At 40.8% G+C, this 22,532-nt stretch overlaps 1 protein-coding gene across 8 annotated transcripts in view; it reads left to right on the top strand.

Annotated features, from left to right (window-relative positions):
• MAPKAP1 (MAPK associated protein 1) overlaps window positions 1-22,532 on the top strand; it is a 265,377-nt gene that overhangs the window by 13,067 nt on the left and 229,778 nt on the right. For 6 of the 8 annotated variants that reach the window (XM_063697026.1, XM_063697025.1, XM_063697030.1 and 3 more), the window contains one exon: window positions 21,325-21,652. The exons of the other annotated variants lie outside the window; for them this stretch is intronic. In XM_063697026.1, coding sequence (XP_063553096.1) covers window positions 21,394-21,652 — 259 coding nt within the window. In that variant the 5' untranslated portion in view covers window positions 21,325-21,393. The remainder of the gene's footprint in view (window positions 1-21,324; window positions 21,653-22,532) is intronic. 8 annotated transcript variants of the gene reach the window in all.

The raw sequence follows: 22,532 nt of genomic DNA, 5'->3' as shown, positions 1-22,532 counted from the left end.
CTGGGATTACAAGCGTGAGCCACCGTGCCCAACCTAAACAATTTTTTAAAATTAAAAAAATATTTTAATACAAATAACAGAGAAGGGGTCTTGATATAGTGCCCAGGCTGCACTTGAACTCCTGGGCTCAAGGGAACTTCCTCCTCTGCCTCCCAAAATGCTGGGTTTACAGCAATGAGCCCCTATGCCCGGCCAACTATATATATGTGTGTGTGTGTGTGTGTGTGTGTGTGTGTGTGTATGTGTGTATATATATATGTGTATATACGTGTATATGTGTATATATATACGTGTATATGTGTGTGTATATATACGTGTATATATATGTGTGTGTATGTATACGTGTATATATGTGTGTGTATATATACGTGTATATGTGTGTGTATATATATATGTGTATATATGTGTGTGTATATACGTGTATATATGTGTGTGTATATATGTGTATATATATGTGTGTATATATACGTATATATGTGTGTATATATACGTATATATGTGTGTGTGTGTATATATATATATTTTTTGAGGCGGAATTTGTCTCTTGTTACTTGAGCTGGAGTGCAATGGCATGATCTTGGCTCACTGCAACCTCTGCCTCTTGGGTTCAAGCGATTCTTCTGCCTCAGCTGCCCGAGTAGCTGGGATTACAGGTGCGTGCCACCACGCTTGGCTAGTTTTTTGTATTTTTAGTAGAGATAGGGTTTCACCACGTTGGCCAGGCTGGTCTCAAACTCCTGACATCAGGTGATCCGCCTGCCTTGGCCTCCCAAAGTGCTGGGATTACAGGAGTAAGCCACTGTGCCCGGCCTGTTTTCTTAATATAAAAATATTATAAGGGGCTTCTCATGCGGATCCCCTGGTGTGGATTAGAATGTTGTGTCGTGCTCTGGTAGGAGAAACTGCTCTAGTGTGTGAGGGTTTGCTTCAGCAAAGCCAGAAGTTCTGATGGGATTTCTGGTACTAGGATTAACCTCCTTCAACTAGAAATGTAGGTTAGTTACCTTTACACAGGTCACTAAGGTATATGACAGTTCTCTTTTTCCCCAGAAGAGAAGACTTGGAAACTGCCATTTTTGCATGAGGAATTTGATGTCTATTTGATGTAATCAACTTATATTACAGATTGTTTAAAAATTTTTATGGTTACTGTTGCCAGTTCTGCTTCTTAGGTACTTTGTTGGTATCCTTGTTTTGGGATCACCTGAATTAGAAGAAATCTAGGATGTAGCATGGATTCTAGCCTTCCTGTGTTTCTATCCCCTTTCTTTTTTAAAAATTGAGATATAATTCGCATACCATAAAATTCACGCCTCTAAAATGTACAATTTAATGGCTCTTAGGATATTCACAGAGTTGTATAACTGTCACTATTAACTAATTCCAGAACATTTTTGTCACCTCAGAAAGAAATCTCATATTCCTTAATAGTCACTCCACTTTTCTTCCTCCTGCTGCTGGCAACCATTAATCTACTTTCTGTCTCTATGGATTTGCCTATTCCGAACCTTTCATATACAAAGAATTGACAGTTTGTGGCCTTTGATGTAATGTAATAATTTTCAAGGTTCATCTGTGTTGTAGCATGGATCAGTACTTCATTCCTTTTTATTGCCAAATAATATTCCATTGTATGTCTGTACCACATTTTGTTTATCTGTTCATCAGTTGATGGACATTTGGGTTATTTCTACCTTTTGGTTATTATGAATACTACTGTGAACATTTGTATACAAATTTTCGTGTGAACATATGTTTTTAGTTCTCTTGGGTATATTCCTAGGAGTGGAGTTGCTGGGTCATATGGTAACGCTCTGTTTAACATTTTGAGAAACTGCCAAGCTGTTTTTCAAAGCAGCTGCATCATTTTACATTTCCTCCAACAATGTATAAGGTCAGCCTCCTTTCTGCTTCTATTCTCCTCAGGTTCTGTATTTCTCTGCTCTGGGCTGGAAGCAGCCCTAGGCTGTAGGAATTCCACAAGACTTTTGTTTAAATAGGTGGGAAATGATCCATTTTTCTCTGTTCAGCCAGGTTCATTCTACAAGCATGTGGGTACCAGGCATATATATTGGGCATTAGTGCTAGGAAGTCAAATGCCCTTTCCTCTCAAGGACTTTACAGTCCAGCAGTGAACTTCTTACTAGGAAATGCGAGGTGAGGGGAAAGTGAAGAAAGTAATAGCTTATAAATTCATGAGTTTACACAGCATGGATAGCTAACTTCAGGATCTAGCCAAAGATTGACTTTTTTTTTTTCCAGCTTCTGTTTTTTGTTTTTTCTTCAGGCTACCCTTTAACTATTGCTGTTCCTTGGTTTTATCCCTACGTTACTGTTCTTCTTACATATTCTCCCTGGGCAAAATTCACATCTGTGGATTTACCTGTCACTTACATGTTGATGTCTCCCAAGTTTGCTCAGACCTTTCTCCTGGGCTCTCAGGTTTGTGTTTTGATGGATCTCTATTTGGGTAATCCATAGACATCTGAAGCCCGCTCATTGTGTCTGAAACATAACTCCTCATCTCCCCACTACCTGATAATCTGTTTCTGCTTTTGAGTTTACGGTTTTATTTGTTGGCACTATCATGCAAGCCATCCCTTCTTAATCCTCCACATTCACTCAGTCACCGAGTTCTACCAGTTTTGTTTTGTTTTGTTTTGTTTTTGAGACAGAGTCTTGCTCTGTCACCCAGGCTGGAGTGCAGTGGTGCGATCTTGGCTCACTGGAAGCTCTGCCTCCCAGGTTCACGCCATTCTCCTGCCTCAGCCTCCCGAGTAGCTGGGACTACAGGCACCCGCCACCACGCCCGGCTAATTTTTTCTATTTTTAGTAGAGACGGGGTTTCACTGTGTTAGCCAGGATGGTCTCAATCTCCTGACCTCGCGATCCACCCACCTCGGCCTCCCACAGTGCTGGGATTACAGGCGTGAGCCACTGCGCCCGGCCTCTACCAGTTTTTATCTCGTAAATATTTTGTGACTGTTTCTTGAATTCGTGCAACCATCTTTCACTGCCTTCAGATTTCATCATCTCTGGGCTATCTTCACAGCTTTATAACTAGTCTTCTGTTTTGTCCATCAAATTAATCTTCCATACAGCTGCCAGAGCAGTCTCTCTGTAATGCTAGTCAGCAACTTTGAACTCTGTGTAATTTTAGTTACTAAATACATGTTGTTCTGCTGTTTCTTGCTTCAGTGCCTTGTCTGATGCTGTGTCTTCTACCTTGAATATTGCCTTTTGCCCCCTCTTTGAACCTTCCAATTTCTCATCTTTGAAGATTCATCTTAGACCAGGGAATAATAACAATAATAATAGTAAACAGTTGTAATGGTGCTTACCATGGGTCAGGCACTGAAGCACATAACATGTATTAATTCATTCAGTCCTCACAACAATCCTATGAGGTAGGCACTGAACTTACTCCCATTTACAGATGAAGAAATAGACACAGAAGTTGTTACTTTCTCAAGGTTCCACCACGAGTGGCCAGGTCCAGGTTTGAAGCCAGGCAGTCCAAAGATTGTTTGCTTTCAGCCTCTCCTATGCACCCTCTCTCAACTTCTGCCATTCCCTTGGCTTCCCCCACTGCAAAGGGTAGTTAGTTATCTTTTCTTTGCTTCTGCAATAACTCACACATGGCCTGATGTTTTTGTTTTAAGCATTTCTGAAACTTCTGAAATTTCTGATCAAGGAGCCAGGATTATAGATGGTTTAATTGCCAGCTCTCTCTCTCTCTTTTTTTAACTATTAAGGTGGCTAAGTTGGAAATGACTTCTTCCATTATTGTGATCTTAGTCTCTTCTGTGAAGCCTTGTCTGAGTATCCAGTCTCATTTAGATATTTTTTCTTTGTGTCTCCATAGTACATTGTTTCTTTGAGATGGAGTTTTGCTCTTGTAGCCCAGGCTGGAGCGCAATGGTGCAATCTAGGCTCACTGTAACCTCCGCCTCCTGGGTTCAAGCAATTCTCCTGCCTCAGCCTCCTGAGTAGTTGGGATTACGGGCGCCTACAACAATGCCCGACTAATTTTGTATTTTTTTAGTAAAGATGGGGTTTCACCATGTTGGCCAGGCTGGTCTTGAACTCTTGACCTCAGGTGACCTGCCCACCTCGGCCTCTCAAAGTTCTGGGATTACAGGCATGAGCCACCGCGCCTGGCCCGTAGTACATTGTTATAGACTCCTCTAGCATTGCTCTCATTCTTCTTCTTTTTTATTTTTTTTTTGAGATGGAGTCTCACTCTGTCGCCCAGGCTGGAGTGCGGTGGTGCGATCATGGCTCACTGCAACCTCCACTTCCCGGGTTCAAGTGATTCTCATGCCTCAGCCTCCTGAGTAGCTGGGATTACAGGCACCCACCACCACGCCCAGCTAATTTTTTGTAGAGATGAGGTTTCATCATGTTGGCCAGGCTGGTCTTGAACTCCTGACCTCAGGTGACCTGCCTCCTTCAGCCTCCTAAAGTGCAGGGATTATAGGCGTGAGCCACTGTGCCTGGCCTGTTTTTTTTTTTTTTTTTTTCGAGATGGAGTCTCACTCTGTCGCCCAGGCTGGAGTGCAGTGGCGCGATCTCGGCTCACTGCAAGCTCTGCCTCCCGGGTTCACGCCATTCTTCTGCCTCAGCCTCCTGAGTAGCTGGGACTATGGGCGCCCGCCACCACGCCCGGCTAATTTTTTGTATTTTTAGTAGAGATGGGGTTTCACCGTGTTAGCCAGGATGTTCTCGATCTCCTGACTTCGTGATCCGCCCACCTCGGCCTCCCAAAGTGCTGGGATTACAGGCGTGAGCCACCGCCCCGGCTGGCCTGTTCTTTATTGTGGCCATTTGTATACTTGTCTTTAACCCCTTGCTTGACTGTAAGCCTCTTGGGAATAGGGACTATGACTTAGCACTTTATACGCCTAACCCTCAGCGTGTAGTATGTATTCATGCTTATTGAATGAACTGATAAGTCTCTGTATACCCATACCTAGACTTGTGTGTAAGGAGTGGAGTAAGAAGATTAAGATGAATTGAGCTTAAGCTGGAAGTGTGAGACAGCATATTGTAGTGATTGGGAGCAGGATTCTGGAGCCAGGCTATCCTGACTCCACCTCTTACTAGTTGCGTGGCCTTGGGCAAGTTTGTGCCAAAGTTTACTGATTTATAGAACATGAAGAATAATAGAATCTACCTCATAGCTTTGTGAATGGCAAAAGTGCCTTTATTTTGTTTTTAAGAGATGAGGGTCTTAGGGCCAGCTAATTTTTGTATTTTTTTGTAGAGATGGGATTTTGCCATGTTGCCTAGGCTAGTCTTGAACTCCTGTGCTCAAGCAATCCGCCCATCTCTGCCTCCCAAAGTGTTGGGATTACAGGCATGAGCCACCATGTCTGGGCTGAGAATTGATTATTCGATTTAAATTGTATGTTGTGGAACATTCTCACCCTAATTATAGTATTATAAGCAGAACGAAGCCAGTTCTGTTGCATTATCCTCATGTTTGGTACACTGTGGTGATTTAAAAAATGAGATAGTCTAGCTGGGCATGGTGGTTCATGCCTGTAATCCCCGTACTTTGGGAGGCCGAGGCCGGCAGATCACCTGAGTTCAGGGGTTCAAGACCAGCTTGGCCAACATGGTGAAATCCGGTCTCTACTAAAAATACAAAATTAGCAGGGTGTGGTGATGGGTGGCTGTAATCCCAGTTACTTAGGAGGCTGAGGTAGGAGAATCGCTTGAACCTGGGAGGTGGAGGTTGCAGTGAGCCGAGACTGCACCATTGCAGTCTAGCCTGGATGACAAGAGCAAAACTCCGTCTCAAAAAAAGAAGAAAAAAAAAATGAGATAGTCTAGAAGGTTCTGAGAAAATACCTAGCAAAGTTAAAACAGTTTTGTTAATAGTAACAATAATAGCCATTATCATTTATTGAGATTATGAAAGCTCTATTCAAGTGAAAATACAAAGCACTATTCAAAGTCACATAAAAGTAGTTTGAGGATTATCTGCTGGTTTAGATTATCTTGTTGCTGTCTTTTGTTCATCAGGAATTGAATTAATGAGTTTGATATTTGACAGCTTATTTATTTTCCTTCCAAAAAGATATAGCTAGAATAGGAAAAGTCAGTAATATTACATCTTAGATTTATGTCGTGCTTTTTAGCTTTCTGTAAATATCCTTTTTAAAAAATTTAAGAGAGAGGGTCTCACTCTGTTGCCCAGGCTGAAGTACAGTGGCTCAATCATGCTCACTGTAACTTTGAACTCCTGGGCTCAAGTGATTCTCCCATCTCAGCCTCCTGTGTAGATAGAACTACAGGCATGTGCCCCCATGCCTGGTTAATTTTTACATTCTTTTTTTTTTTGTATAGGTGGGGTCTTGCTCTGTTGCCCAGGCTGGTCTCAAACTCCCCGCCTTAAGTGATTCTTCTGTCTCTGCCTCTCAAAATGCTGGGATTTATAGGCATGAGCTACTGTGCCCAGCCTCTATTTTGTTTTATAGCAGCATCACTGTGAAGTGGATAAATAGGACACATATTATGGCTATTTCACTGAAGAGGAAACAGAGTCGGAAGCACTGACTCTCCTAAAGTCATCCCATAGCTAGTCTCTTTAACAGTGACAACTGTTAACTAATCCATAGCAGATGTCACTAATCCATAGCCTGTGACAGCAACGTGGAACTCTAGATGTGGCAAAACACTGTGCCTTTTTATAATCTGTGCCATTTTCATTTTCTGTTAATATTAGTTTCTTTTATGATAACACTCTGAAGATAACTGTATTGTTTATCAACTTTAACTCTTATAGTTATTGGAACCAGTTTATATACTAGCATTAAAAAAAAAAAAAAAAAGATGGGCATGGTGGCTCAGGCCTGTAATCCCAGCACTTTGGGAGGCCGAGGCGGGCGGATCACCTGAGGTCAGGAGTTCGAGACCAGCCTTGCCAACATGGTGAAACCCTGGCTCTACTAAACATAGAAAAATTAGCCGGGTGTGGTGTTGGCACCTGTAGTTCCAGCTGCTTGGGAGGCTGAGGCAGGAGAATCACTTGAACGTGGGAGGCAGAGGTTGCAGTGAGCTGAGATCATGCTCCTGCACCTCAGCCTGGGCAACAGATCAAGACTCTGTCTCTCAAAAACAAAACAAAACAAAACAAAACACAAAAACGGCAATAATGCCTGTTCAAATCAGTCAACATGGTTTACCTTTGTAGAGAGTGTACCGGCAACATCTTGATACTATTACAATTCTTTGTCAAAAAAGAGATTCCTCGCACCTCTGAGTTTGAATTATGGCACAGGTGTGGTAGAGGTCAAACATGCAATGAAATTCTGGTCGAGGGAAAACAATGTGAAGCAAAAACACCCAAAACCTTTTAGATGGGCTCCACGATAAACCTCTCCCAGTCACATCCTCCTTTTCCTCCTCCACACAAGTGACTGGAATGGAATTTAAGAGCTGAAAGTCCCTTCATATAGTTCAGCCATGCTATTTAACAGACGTAAGAACAGATGAGGTTTAAAGAAGTCACTTGTCCAAGGCCGTGTAGTTAGGTCCCTGGAATTTAGGTTTCCTGAGTGATCTTTGCGGTAAAGTGTGTTGCTTTTCTTTCTTTCTTTTTATTCTTTTTTCTTTTTCTTTTTCTTTTTTTTTTTTGAGACAGAGTCTCATTCTTTTGCCCGGGCTGGAGTGCAGTGGCGCTATCTTGGTTCACTGCAAGCTCCGCCTCCCGGGTTCATGCCATTCTCCTGCCTCAGCCTGGGAGTACAGGCGCCCACCACCACACCTGGCTAATTTTATTTTTGTATTTTTAGTAGAGACGGGGTTTCACCGTGTTAGCCAGGATGGTCTCGATCTGCTGACCTTGTGTTCTGCCCACCTCAGCTTCCCAAAGTGCTGGGATTACAGGCATGAGCCACTGCACTGGCCGCTTTTCTTAATTGATATGTGGTTACCCTGAAGACCAGGTAAGTGGAAACATTACTCTGTTGAATTCTTCCACTTGTTTGAGCAAACTTCAAACGCTGAGGAGCTGATAGAAGGAAAATAAATCTTAGATTGTAATGGGAGACCTATCTATTAAGCCAGCAGCATGGATGAGGGGTCCTTTTTGGTAAACTCACGGGACAGCCCCTTGGGAACAAGAAAGATGCACCTGTTGTCTATTCATTCCACAATGAGCTCTTATTGAATGCCATCCACATATACTAGAAACTGGCAGCATAGTGTTGGGTAAGATAGTCAGTGTCTTGAGAGTTTAGAAGAGAAAACCAACATGTAAACAGATTATTATTTAAAAAGAAATGCCAATGTGATTTGTTTGCGATCTTTTATTTGTTCTTTAATTCATTCATTCCTTAACATGGCAACCAGGGAGATTCTTTTAAATGTGAGACAGATCATTCACAATCCTCCAGTGACCCCTCATTTCACTTGGAGTAAAAGCTAAAGCCCTTGGGATGGCCTGTAAGGCCCTACAGACTCACCCCAGTCTTTCAGATCTTATTATCTACTACTTGCTCCTTGGTGGACTCCTTGCTGCTCCTTGAGCAGTGTGAGGCATGTTCCCCTCTGCTTGGCAGACCTGTTCCCTGGGGTGTCTACATGGCTTGTTCTCTCACCTCCTTCAGGTGTTAGGTCAGATGTCACTTAAGTGAGGCATTCCTTGACTATTTCATTTACTGTTGCAACTCACCGCTCCACCTAGCATTATCCGTTTCTTTCTCTGTGCTATTTTTCTTCATGGCACTTCTAACTCACTATATAATTTACTTCTTTGTCCTGCCATGAGGGCAGGACTTTGCCTTCTCTGCTGTGTTTTCTGCATCTAGAACAGTGCCTGGCACATAGTAGGCATTCAGTAAATATTTGTTGAATGAGTAAAATCAACAAACACTTAGCACCTTACTAACAGGCAGTGTGCCGGGTTAATTATTTGGTAGAACTAGGAACTAAGTGCAGTGAAATGGGCACATGGAGGGAGCAAGCCGGGTGCGGTGGCTCAGGTCTGTAATCCCAACGCCCTGGGAGGCTGAGGGGGAGGATCGCTGGAATCCAGGAATTCAGGATCAGTCTGGGCAACATGGTGAGACCTTGTCTCTGCAAAAAATTAGCCGGGTGTGGTAGTGCATGCTTGTAGTCCCAGCTACCTGAGAGGCCAAGTTGGGAGGATCGCCTGAGCCCAGGAGGTTAAGGCTACCGTTGAGCTGGATTTTGAATAATATGTTAGGAGGTAGTCAGGGGAAGAAGGGTGAAAAGGCTTCTCAGACCAAGGGCTAAGTCTTACGGAATGCAACTTGTCTTTATTGTAGTTGCTTGGGCTTTGGCGCTCCTTAGGGTAGACTAAAATTTCAGAAAACAGACTTGAACTTTTTTAGCCCTTAGAAGGTTTAAGCATAGATTTTAGTAGCAAAGTTCTATAGTTTAGTTTCAGTATAAACAAAACAGTTTCGAGGGAGTTGAAAATTACCACAAATTTAGTGGCTTCAAACCTCACATTATTGTGGGGTTTTTCAAGCTTGGCATTATTCATATTGATATTTGGGGAGGTATAATTTTTTGTTGTGGATGCTGCCTTGTGCATTGTACCATGTTTACTAGCGTCACTGGCATCTACCCACTGGCTACTAATAGCATTCATCTCTAGTTGTAACAACTGGAACTATCTCCAGATATTGATTGCTTAAATGTCTCCCAGGAAGAAAAACCGGCTTCCATTTGAACCATTACATTATTGTTGATGGGATCTGTAACAACTTCACAAATGATTTGGGGAGAGATTTATACCTTAATGAAGTAACCATATTTGTGAATCTAGAATTGGGTAAATTTAAAATTGTTGGTTCCTTAAAAATGATATTCATATAACTCACTGTAATGATGGTAGAAATAAAATGCTATTAAAATAGATTGGACTCTGGGTGATATAGAAGGGTTTACCAAGGATGAGATACTTCTGTTGGACTTACAAGAATAAGATTTGTATTGGAGAAGGGCACACCTGAAATAAAGGAGTATCATTACCAAAGGCCAGCACATATTCAGTGCAGTCCTGGAAGTTGCATGATGGGGAGGGAAGAGGTAGTGAAATTGCATTTTAGAGAGCCTTATGTGTTATATGTGAAGGGGTGTAGGCTTATTTTCCTTCACTATGCTGGAGTCATTTTCTTTTGCTGCATGACAAATTACCACAAACTTATCTGCTTAAAACGATATGAATTTATGATTTCACGGTGAGTCAGGAGTCATGGCTTCAGCTGAGTTTTGTGTTCATGCTCTTAAAGGGATGAAATTAAGGTGTCAGCTGGCTATATAGCTCACCTGGAGGTTCACTAGGGAAAGATCTTCCAAGCTCTCTCAGGTTGGGTAGTGGAATTCATTTCCTTGCAGTGATATGACTAAGATCTTCCTTCTCTTGCTAGCGGTTGGCCAGGACCATTTTCAGCTCCCAGAGGCTGCTCTCAGGTCCTTGCCATGTGTAGTTCCATAACATAGCTGTTTGCTTCTTCAAGGCCAGCAAGAAGATCTCTCTGGCTTAGAATTGCTCTCTTCAGTTGGCTAAGATGGAGTCTTATATAATGGAAAGTAATCAAGGAAATGACTGTTCCATCACCTTTGCCATGTTTTGTTGGCCAGAAAGAAGCAAGTCAGATTCCACCCACACTCAAGGGTAGGGGACAACAGAAAGGGGCAAGAATTTAAGCCAGGCGCAGTGGCTCATGCCTGTAACCCCAGCACTTTGGGAGGCTGAGGTGGGTGGATCGCCTGAGGTCAGGAGTTTGAGACCAGCCTGCCCAACATAGTGAAACTCCATCTCTACTAAAAATACAAAAAAATCAGCTGGGCGTGGTGGCGGGCGCCTATAATCTCAGCTACTAGGGAGGCTGAGGCAGGAGAATCGCTTGAACCTGGGAGGCGGAGGTTGCAGTGAGCTGAGATCGCACCATTGCATTCCAGCCTGGGCAACAAGAGCAAAACTCCGTCTCAAAAAAAAAAAAGAATTTAAAATTCTATCTACTGGGTCCACCCTCAGAAGATCCATGAAGGCAGTGGCCAAAAGTCTTTATTTTTGCTCAGCAGTGTATCTTTGGTGCCCAGCATGTAGTAAGTGCCTTATAAATATTTGTCAAATGAATGAAACCAATGAATGAATATTTGGTAGACAATTGAGTGCTAGTTACAGCTTAAGCTCCTAAACCGGTAATTTCACGTTGAGAAACAGTCTAGTTCTTTTGGCATTATTTATATTCTTCACTTTAGGTAAAACTAGTAAACATTTTGACCCGAGATCTTAAAGTAAAACGTACAATTGTCTATTTTCACAAGTGTCAGTCAAATCTATTATGTCAGAGAGACAACACCCATTGGAAAAATAATTTAGGGGCTACATTATACCGAACTGGCAGATTTCTTGTAACAGCTGGAAATGTTGGCGGGTTTGAAGTTTTGGGGGTGGTGGGTGGTTAGGTTGTTTGAAGTTTCACAGCTATTGCTAGCACGTAAACATTATTTCAAAACACTTTGAAAATACAAATTGTTTTATAACAGCTGAATAACAGTATTTTATTCTAACTTGTGCTTAGAACTTTATAGTTTAGTGTGGTTTATACTTAACAGTTCTTCAACCTTATAGGAAACATCTTTTGAGTAAAATTTAGAGTTTTGAGTTGTCCATTGATAAAGTGCCATTTTATCTGTACAAAATGACATTTCTGACACCAAAGTCTATGTTTTTCCACTAGATCCTTGCTATTCAAACTGAGGTTAAGAGAGTCCTAGGATGTGCCAGGGTGTAGTGGAAGCTACAAAGTAACCATGGTACATTTTCCTGAAGTGTCAATTTTAGTGATGTATTTGAAGATAAACATTTTTTTTCCTGTTAAAACAAACATAGGGGAGGGGCACAGTGGCTCATGCCTGTGATCCCAACTCTTTGGGATGCCAAAGTGGGAGTATCGCTTGAGCCCAGGAGTTTGACACTAGCCTGGGGAAGATGACAAGACTCTTGCCTCTACAAAAAAATTTAAAAATTAGCTGGGTGTGGTGGTGCTTGCCTGCAGTCCCAGGCTGGGGTGGGAGGATCACTTGAGCCCGGGAAGTCAAGGCCGCAGTGAGCTGTGATCACATGACTGCACTCCAGCCTGAGTGACAGAGCGAGACCCTGTCTCTGTAAACAAACATACATAGGTGCAGTGTAGTATAAAATAGAATACAAAATATGAATGAATTCTAAAAATAAATTTCTTATGGTGTGTTACTGTAGGTGGCTCCCCTAGGTTGTCTCATACCTTGATTTATGGTCACTGTCCCATGCCCTTCGGGTGTGTCCGTGGAGAAGTGTGAGAATCACTCTACCAGGTTCTTTTTTAACTGGATCTTGGCAGATGTAAGATTCTGAGGCATTTCGAGGTTAGTGGCATAAGACAAGAAAACCAGGGATCAGGGTTCCTTTGTCTGAGGGAGACATTTGATAGAAGAAGAGACTGTGCCTCCTGGTAGGTTAGTGGGAGGCTTGTCCCTGATGACTTAATCACTCATGGGGCCTCAGCAGGACAGCTGGAATGACAGAGATGGCTGAGCTTCTTTCTCCACATAGTCTTTTATCCCTGACTTTTTCCCATAATTCAGAAGTGGTCCAGAAAAGGCCAGGGCAGAAGCTGCAAGCGCTCTTGAGGCCAAGGTTCAGAATTTCCACAACATTCCTTCCCCTATATTCTGTTGGTCAAAGCAAATCGCAGTGTGAGTCCAGATTCAAGGATGAGGAAATAGACTCCACCTCTTGATGGGAGGAGCTTCAAAAATTGTGGTCTTACAAAATCTACCTTGTCTCCTTGGGCAAGATACTTAACTCCTTTAAGCCTTAGTTTTGTTTGTTTTTAAATCTATAAAATGAGGATAGTATTAATGCCTACCTCCTGAAGTGGCTGTAAGGATTAAATATGTTGTTACATGAAAAGTGATTAGTACATCTCATGGTAAGAGCTCAGTAAATGTCAACTGTTACTGTTTCACTTGTGTTTCTGCCTAATGAAAGCATAGCTATCCTTAAATACTTCTGCCTTCCTTCCTGAAGTCTTCTGTAATGTTCCTGTCTCTTGGAAAACGTGTTGTCTTAATATCTCATTTGGTGGTGGGTTTATCTTGCTTTATGTTATTGTTCCCTATGTATATGACACAGCTCCTCTGCTGAAGTTTGTAAGTAAACTTCTGGAGGGGGCAGGCCAGTATTTATACAATTTTTCATTTAGTGCTGAGATGATTTTGTGAATGAATCTCATTCAAAATAAGATAAATCATTTCTTTTGTTTTAGTCTAGTAAGCACTTTTAGTCAAAATATGGAAATAAAAATGTAAAAAGAAGAAACAAACTCTCCAGATATATGGTCTCACAATTTACTGCTTAATGAAATTGGGCATATTCACATGGAGAAGATTTTAATTCCCTGAGGGGGAAAAAAAGCTCAATTTTTGCTAGTCCAAAAAATAAATGAAGATTTAATTTAGAGTTAAATTGGAGAGAGTTAGAGAAAGAGATTTAAAAGCAATAAAGTGTTTTATTTTAATGGTCACTTCAATTATTTTCTAATTCCAGGAGGTATGAATTCTGAGCTTTAACTAGATCAAAGAATGTTGAAATCTTAGTTAAAAAATAAAAAAAGAGGGTCTGTTGGTTTTTATAAAGGCAAGACGTTGTATATAATAAAAAGCCTTTTTTTCTCCCCTCACTTGTAATCATTCCTTGTTGTGGAAAATAAATGTGAGTGTTCTTATGACACGTTTAAGGACTCCTGTACAGGAATTAGCTTTAACTTGCCTAATGCTAATAGTGTGAAGTCGGGGTACAGTGTGGAAAGGTAAAAATAAATAAATAAATAAATAAATCTCGCATCTGCTGTTACATGTTGTTAACTCCCTCAGCAGACGTTAAATCATTTCAAGTACAATAATAGTGTGGGAGGGAAATTAACTAACCATTAACAGTCTTATAAATACACAATTAACATGCCAGCATTTATATGGCACATTGATGGGGCAGCAGTAATTTTTGATTGGGAGTTTGCAGACCTTTGTGAAGCCTCGGGCTGTTGCCTATTCTGACAAGTTTTCACAGATTGCAGGTGAGAGAGCAGAGGGAAGTGAGCAGGTAGTGTTTTGAAAAAGTCCAGGAAGGGGAATTTCCTTCTAACCATTGGATAGATGTGAGCATTGTAAGTCGTGTTGTTGCCTATCTCAGGTCCTTAGAGACTGAAGAAGTATAGGGCGGGCTTGTTTGCTCGTAGTGAGTTATTTGAAGAAATAGAGTATTTCAGGTATAGACTTGAAGTAAAGGTACATGAGTCACTAGGGATTTTAAAAAATATTCCTAGACGTAACTAGATATTTAAAGTAAACCCTTCCTCTGTGATTTCAGGTCAATAACGAGATGATCACCGAAGTTCCTTTGTTCTGTGAAATTTTGTGACTTTTATTTTTTTGAACAACATTACATGCACTGATTGTTTCTTGCTGTTGTACAAGCACTGTTGTTAGTGGAGGGGAGCTAAGGGTTTATTCTACTGCATAACACATTTGCTCTCTTATGTCTTTCACAGAGACCCATGGGAGAAATTTCTCTCAGGCCTTAGATACAAATAAGTACAATAGGCTTTTAAAAAGTCGTGTTTGGCTGGGCACGGTGGCTCACGCCTGTAATTTCAGCACTTTGGGAGGCCGAGGTGGGGGGATCACCTGAGGTTAGGAGTTCGAGACCAGCCTGGCCAACATAGTGAAACCCTGTCTCTACTAAAAATACAAAACTTAGTGGGGTGTGGTGGTGCACACTTATAATCCCAGCCACTCAGGAGGCTGAGGCAGGAGACTTGCTTGAACCAGGGAGTCAGAAGTTGCAGTTAGCCAAGATCGCACTGCTGCACTCCAGCCTGGACGACAGTGCGAGATTCCGTCTCAAAAAAAAAAAAAAAAAATTGTGTTCATTATGACTATTGTAACTTTGTCCCTCTTTGTTTTGAGAGGCTCTGTGGTGTAGCGAGTAAGATCCCAAGCTCTTGAATTTGATTTTTTACTTCTATGTATTAGCTGTCTGGCTTTGGGCAAGTTTCTTAACCTTTCATTGTCTCAGTTTTTTTCATAAGCCATTATAAATAAAGTTTGGAAATGAGTGTATGTAAAATTATCCAAAATTATATTAAGACGTGATGCCCATCAAAACCTACTAAAAATTATTCCCGTGTTTAGAACATGTTCCTAGTTACCACAGGCAGGTTTCATGATCATTAATGAATACAGACGGGTGTGTAATCTGGGAACAGTATCCAAAGTGCATCTGAAACCACTCTTAGCACTTAGTAGAAACTTAGTAAATATTTGTTGAATATTTATTCATTTGAAGTGTAAAAGGAGACCCACGTAGTATATTAAAAATGCCTGGGCCGGGCGCGGTGGCTCACGCCTGTAATCCCAGCACTTTGGAATGCCGAGGCGGGCGGATCACGAGTTCAGGAGATCGAGGCCATCCTGGCTAACATGGGGAAACCCCGTCTCTACTAAAAATACAAAAAATTAGCCAGGCGTGGTGGTAGTCTTAGCTACTTAGGAGGCTGAGGCAGGAGAATGGCGTGAACCTGGGAGGCGGAGCTTGCAGTGAGCAGGGATAGCCACTGCACTCCAGCCTGGGCGACAGAGCAAGACTCTGTCTCAAAAAAAAATAAAATAAAATAAAATAAAAATGCCTGTGTTGGCCTGGCATAGTGGTTCACGCCTGTAATCCCAACACTTTAGGAGGCCAAGGCTGGTAGATAGCTTGAGCCTAGGAGTTCAAGACCAGCCTGGGCAATGTGGTAAAACCCCATCTCTACAAAAAATACAAAAAATAGCTAGGCATGGTGGTGTGAGCCTATAGTCCAAGCTACTTGGGAGGCTGAGGTGGGAGAATCACCTGAGTCTGGGAAGTTGAAGCTGCAGTGAGCCGTGATCATGCCTCTGCACTTCAGCCTGGGTGATGGGAGTGAGACCTTGTCTCAAAAAGAAAAAAAAAATTGTGTTATTTTGGGACATCTCTTTCTTTCCTTCTACTGTGCATGGATATCCCTATTGCTTCCATTTTTAGTAAAACAAATCTTTATGCTTTAAAGAACATGGTGTTAAAAAGTGTGAGAAAGAAGCTGTGAAAAGTGGGAAAGCTTAGGCAAGGTGATATTATTTATCTGTGGCCTAAAGGTGTGTAAAAAGGTCTATTTTATTTTATTATTATTATTATTTTTGAGACAGAATCTTGCTCTCTCGCCCAAGCTGGAGTGCAGTGGCAATTTCGGCTCACTGCAACCTCCACCTGCCAGGTTCAAGAGATTTTCATGCCTCAGCCTCCCGAGTAGCTGACACCATAGGTACGCACCACCATGCCCCCCTACTTTTTATATTTTTAGTAGAGACGGGGTTTCAGCATGTTGGCGAGGCTAGTCTTGAACTCCTGACCTCAGGTGATCCACCTGCCTTGGCCTCCCAAAGTGCTGGGATTACAGGCATAAGTGACTGTACCGGGCCTTATTATTTTTTTCAGATGGAGTCTTGCTCCGTTGCCGAGGCTGGAGGGCAGTGGCACCATCTTGGCTCACCTCTGCCTCCCGGGTTCAAGCAATTCTTCCACCTTAGCCTCCTCGCCCAGCTAATTTTTGTATTTTTAGTAGAGATGGGGTTTCACATGTTGACCAGGTCGGTCTCAAACTCCTGACCACAAGTGATCCGCCCGCCTCGGCCTCCCAAAGTGCTGGGATTACGGGTGTGAGCCACTGCACCCGGCCAAAAAACGTCTGGCTGTGTCAGAGAATCAAGAGTTGGTAACATCCAGGGAAGGCATTCAAAGCCTGAAGAGACAGCATTTGTGAAAGTGTAGAATAGCATTTCTAAACCTTGTTCTGTGAAACGCTGTTATACATTGATATGTTTAGTATTCCTATAGAAAACAATATTTATGGATGGAATAAGTTTGGGATATATTGTGTTACTAGATTCCTCCCTCTTGGAGAGTCATAATACACAAAGTACATAATTTAAAAGCTTTGGGAAGTCCTGTGATGAAACAGCAAGAAGAAAACCTCTTTAACTTGGTTGAATTTGGTGTTTCCTAGACTTTTTAAAAAAACTTAAAAATTTTAAATTGTGGTAAAATATACATGGTATAGATGATAAGTAGAATTTACCATTTTAACCATTTTTAAATGTGTAGTTCATTGGCATTACATACATTCATATTATGGTGCAACCGTCACCACTGTCCATTTCCATAACTTTTCCGTCTTCCCAAACTGAAATGTACCCATTAAATACTTTTTCCCCATTACTGCCTTCCTCCAGCTCCTAGCAACTGCTGTTAGACTTTCTGTCAGTTTGACTACTTTAGGTACCTCATATAAATGGAATCATACGGTACTTGTCCTTTTGCGACTGGCTTATTTCACTTAGCCTAATGTTCTCAGGGTTCATCAATGTTGTAATGTGTCAGAATTTCCTGTGTTTGAAGGCTGAACAATATTCCATCGTTATATACCACATTTTGTTCACCCTCTACCATGTATTGTTAATCGCTACTTAGTATTGCGTTGTTTGTATGTGTCATGGCATATGTGTACTATTATAGGTTCCTTTTAGATTTCCAGTATTACAAATTACTCTGAGATAAATATTTTACACAATTATCTCCTTAGAACAAATCCTAGAAGTAGGATTGCCTAGATAATATTCATGTTTTATATTTTGGTAAATATTACCAAATTACCCTCTAAAAAGTCCCAGTTTTCATTCCTTCATACTGTGCATGAGAGTACCCATTTCTCTGAATCCTTGCCAGAGTTAGATTTTTAAAAATCTTTTTGATCTGTGCACAACTGATCAGAAAGTACAGTTTGTTTTTATCCGTGATCTGTATGTCTTTGTCTTGGAAATCAAACATAGCTTCAAATGATAATTTGCTGCTCTTTGGGAGATTTTTTAAAATATTCTTTTGGGTTTTGAAAAGTAGTCTTGTTAGAATAAGTTGAATAGTGTTCCAAGGTGACAATTTTGAAGGGCACATTGAAGAGATGCTCTTGTATTACGAAAAAAAGGCAATCCTTTATTTATAATCACACACTTACACCTGGCACATTCATATATGACTTATCTCTACAACAAAATTGAATAGTCCTTGGAAGTTAGACAGCAACGTTTATTGACCTCCTGCCATGTATAACAGCCTTTGTTGCCAGAAGGAATATGGTGTTATGAACCCTGTCGTTGTGGAACTTATAGTCTAAGTCTTTAAGTACACGTAATTGGAGGTAAAAAGTGACATACACAATAATATGTTTTCTGGGGCAGTCCTGTGGGAGTTCCATATCAGAGCTGGTAGGGAATAAATATTTTTTGAATGAATCATACAGATTCCTTAATGTATGAAGTCATAGTGTCCTAATAGAGAATATATCTGCTGCTGTTGAGGCATTTGTTCTGGGAGGATAAAGCTGGGAAGTTGGTATGTGCCTTCAGAAGTGTTTGCCCATTCCTCTTATCTTCAGAAGAAGTGATCTGTTTCCCTAGAATAGATTTTATTGAAGGCACTTCAGTATACTTTTGTCACTTTGCCTTTTGCCATTTGACTTTTTGGTGCTAGAACACCTATTAAATGTCTGATCACTTCTCGGACTTTTGGCTAAGATCAAGTGTATTAAACGTGTGACTTCTCATTAAAGCCCTTGTTTTTGCAAGGGAGAACTATTCAGTATGAATTTGAAAGCACCTGCCTCTCTACTGGTGACTAGCTGCCTTCCTTTCATGCCAGGAAGATGGCTTATTGTGATTGCTGTAGAAGGATGTTTGCAGCTCTGATCTGTGATACTATGCTTCCACAAATACTCTCATTTATAAATAAATGTGTGGTGTATACATTTTTTATGGTTATAGAGAAATTTGTATTTTTACAAGTGAAATTTAAATGCTCATTGTTAATTTCATATTTTTTTCTGATCAATATCCTTAAAATGGTAGATTGACACTAACACTTCAGGGACCAGATATCTCAGAAATTTGATGCTTAAAGGAATCCCATGGTATTAGGAGATGTACTAGGTCCATATTAGGGTATTAACTTTTTGATTCAGGGATACCTTACTCACCTTTGCATTTCCCATTAGCCTCAGAGTAAAATAAGTACTCAAGGAATATATTAAGAGGAAAAAAGTGAAGATTAATGTAATTCGCTTGATTAGAGATGCTCCTCAGTTAAATTTCTTTTTAAGCTCAGTATCTTTATTTTAAGACCCACTTTAAGACACATCAACAGAATGACGTGTGTCCAGACAACAATTTTTAAAACTTTAGTTAACTGTAAGGATTTATTAGCTAGATTTCCTCTCTATGTTCCATTTCTAGAAGAAACAGATTACAAGAAAATCTGGTGTTATAAGTCCTTCTAAAAGTAAGTATCTTCTAGGACTGTTCCTGGAAACATAGTCAATCTAGCTTTCATATTCCTTGTACTTCTCAACGATTTTGCAGGGGCAGGGAAGTCACTCAGATGACTTGCAGTGTCCTCTATCACAAAGGAAGCACAGACTTATTTTATGTGCCACGAACTTACTAAGACAGATGGGATATTGACATATTTTAGGACTACTTTAAGCAAGAATTGATCATTGAAATTATTGATTTTTTATCATTATTATTAATAGCTAACATTTATTTAATTACATGCCATGTATTTTTTTGAGCATTTTACCTGCATTATCTCCTGTATATCCTGTCACCCCTGAAGCTTCCATTTTATAAATGAAGGAAAAAAAAAAAGGGAGGCTCAAAAAGGTAAAGTATTTTGACCGAGATCTTATAGCTAACGAGTAATAGGGCCAGGGTTTGAACCTTTTCTGTCTCTAGGGCCTAGTACCTAACTGTTGTTCTGCAATATTTTCTTTGTTGAGTATTTTCACTTAACTGAGAGGGTGCTATCTTGTTACTAGAACAAATATTATTACAGTGTTTTTTGTATGTTTGTTTTGTTTTGTTTTGTTTTTAGAAGACAGGGTCTCACTATGTCACCCAGGCTGGAGTGCAATGGTGCAGTCATAGCTCACTGCAGCCTTGAATGCTGGGGCTCAAGTGATCCCCCCACTTCAGCCTCATGAGTAGCTATGACTACAGATGTCCCACCATGCTCAGCTAATTAAAAAAAATAATTATTATATATATGTATTTTTGTAGAGATAGAGTTTTGATTGTGTTGCCCATGTTGGTCTTGAACTCCTGGACTCAAGCAGTCCTCCTGCCTCAGCCCCACAAAGGGTTGAGAGTACAGGTGTGAATCACTGTGCCCGGCCTCATTACAGTTTTAACAGGACTGAGGAAGCAGTTTTTATAATTAAGTTTCTAAAATAAGAAGTTGATCGTATAGTAGGTAATTTTGATTATAAGTTTTATTTTAAAAACACAGGCCAGGCATGGTGGCTCACGCCTGTAATCGCAGCACTTTGGGAGGCCAAGGCGGGCGGATCAACTGAGGTCGGGAGTTTGAGACCAGCCTGACCAACATGGAGAAACCCCATTTCTACTAAAAATACAAAATTAGCTGGGCATGATGGCGCATCCCTGTAATCCCAGCTACGCGGGAGGCTGAGGCAGGAGAATCTTGAACCTGGGAGGTGGAGGTTGCAGTGAGCCAAGATCACGCCACTACACTCCAGCCTGGGCAACAAGCGCGATACCCTGTCTCAGAAAAAACAAAACAACAACAACAACAAAAACACAGTACTATCTTGACAGGAAAATATATTCATTAAGCAACATTAATTTGGTGGTACATCATTTTTATAAAACCCCTAGTAACTCTGAAAGCATTGTCTGTGCCCTTTTAAACACTTCACAACCATATGACAGGAGGGGAAATGTAGACTGATGAAATACAGTTTTGTACTTTAGCACATCATTTGAGGAAAATACAACTTGTTCCCGCATGACCTTATAAAGTAATGAGAAGATTGCATGATAGTGAAGGGAGAAAGAAAGGAAAATGTATTGTTTTAACAGTAGTTATGTGCTTCGAGTGGCCTGACTTGTAAGGAGTTGCTGTGATTTCTTTTGCAAGAGTGCAAGCCTTCCTTTCTGATTCTATAGAGATCTCATTGACTAGAGCTGCAGCCCCTAGTGCTTATAAGGATTTCCTTTCAGCTTAGACTAAATCCTTTTAAGCTCCACAGAACAGGGATAAATGTTGATTTTCAAGGTGGCATTTTACTACACTGAATGTGTCTGAAAAATGATTCAGTCATTTTCTGCCTTATTCTTAAATATTTGCTGTGTACATCATGTTTCTAGGTAGGTGAGCTCGTGAAACAATATGAAGAGGAGAAAATAGCCTTTTAAGGAAATTGGCCCACAGAAAGGATGGCCTTCTTGGACAATCCAACTATCATTCTAGCTCATATTCGACAGTCACATGTGACCAGTGATGACACGGGAATGTGTGAGATGGTTCTCATTGATCATGATGTTGACCTAGAGAAGATTCATCCTCCTTCAATGCCTGGAGACAGTGGGTCAGAAATTCAGGGAAGCAATGGTGAGACTCAGGGCTATGTATATGCCCAGTCAGTCGATATTACCTCAAGTTGGGACTTTGGTATTAGAAGACGCTCAAACACAGGTAAACATTGTGTTCTAGTCATGTCTTCTGAGCTTTAAATCAGTAAACACTCTTATGGGAATAATGCATAATATTGGAATAGGCTTAATGGGGGATGTTTCCGGGTATTAATAGGAACATGCATATGTCAGACTAAGAGTGAGTCTGAGCAACATCTCTATCTCTGCGACTGCGAATGGAGAGGGCCTCTAGAATATTATTAGAAGTAGACAGAAGGGGGATAGTGAAAAAGTTGGTTAGGAGAGACATGTTGGACATTTCTAACAAGTCATTGTGTAGAAAGGCAAGTGGACCAGCTTTGAGTGTCTTCACACAGCAACATTAGTCCCAGTAGGTAGACTACCCGGAGACAGATTTCAGGTTGACATAATAAAGAACATTTAATACAGAGAGGTGACCACCCAAAGAGAGCAGGCACTTCTTGCCGCTGGAGGAATTGTGGGGGAGTGGGGAAATGGGAGGAGACACCTGAGTATTTGTTAGGGCTGGTTTTAGTAGGATTCTATACATAGGGTGTGAGATTAGAAAAGGGGCCCCTGTTTTTGATACTTTGCCTTTATTTTCTTAAATTGATCACCTTTTGATTTTTCTGTCTTGAAAACACTCAACTTTGGTATACACGTATTTAGTCATTAGCTTTAAAAACTTATTGCCCATTTTCCCACTTATATTTTTTTGGTGGCCTTGTTTCAAGGGGAATGTGATGAACCAAGGACTTTTTTTTTTTACTTAGACAAATTATTTAGAATACATATTGTAGTTCTAATATGACAGGTATTCTAGGAGGTAATTTTTTTTAGATAATCAGAAAATATAATCTTCAAATTAGCAGTAACCTGCTAACTCCCAGGAAAGGTAATGGCAAGGAGATATAGTAGAA

This window comes from Gorilla gorilla, chromosome 13, assembly GCF_029281585.2.
Source record: "Gorilla gorilla gorilla isolate KB3781 chromosome 13, NHGRI_mGorGor1-v2.1_pri, whole genome shotgun sequence".
Taxonomy (NCBI): domain Eukaryota; kingdom Metazoa; phylum Chordata; class Mammalia; order Primates; family Hominidae; genus Gorilla; species Gorilla gorilla.
Note: the sequence above shows the minus strand (reverse complement) of the source record. Positions and strands in the feature narration are given on the sequence as shown.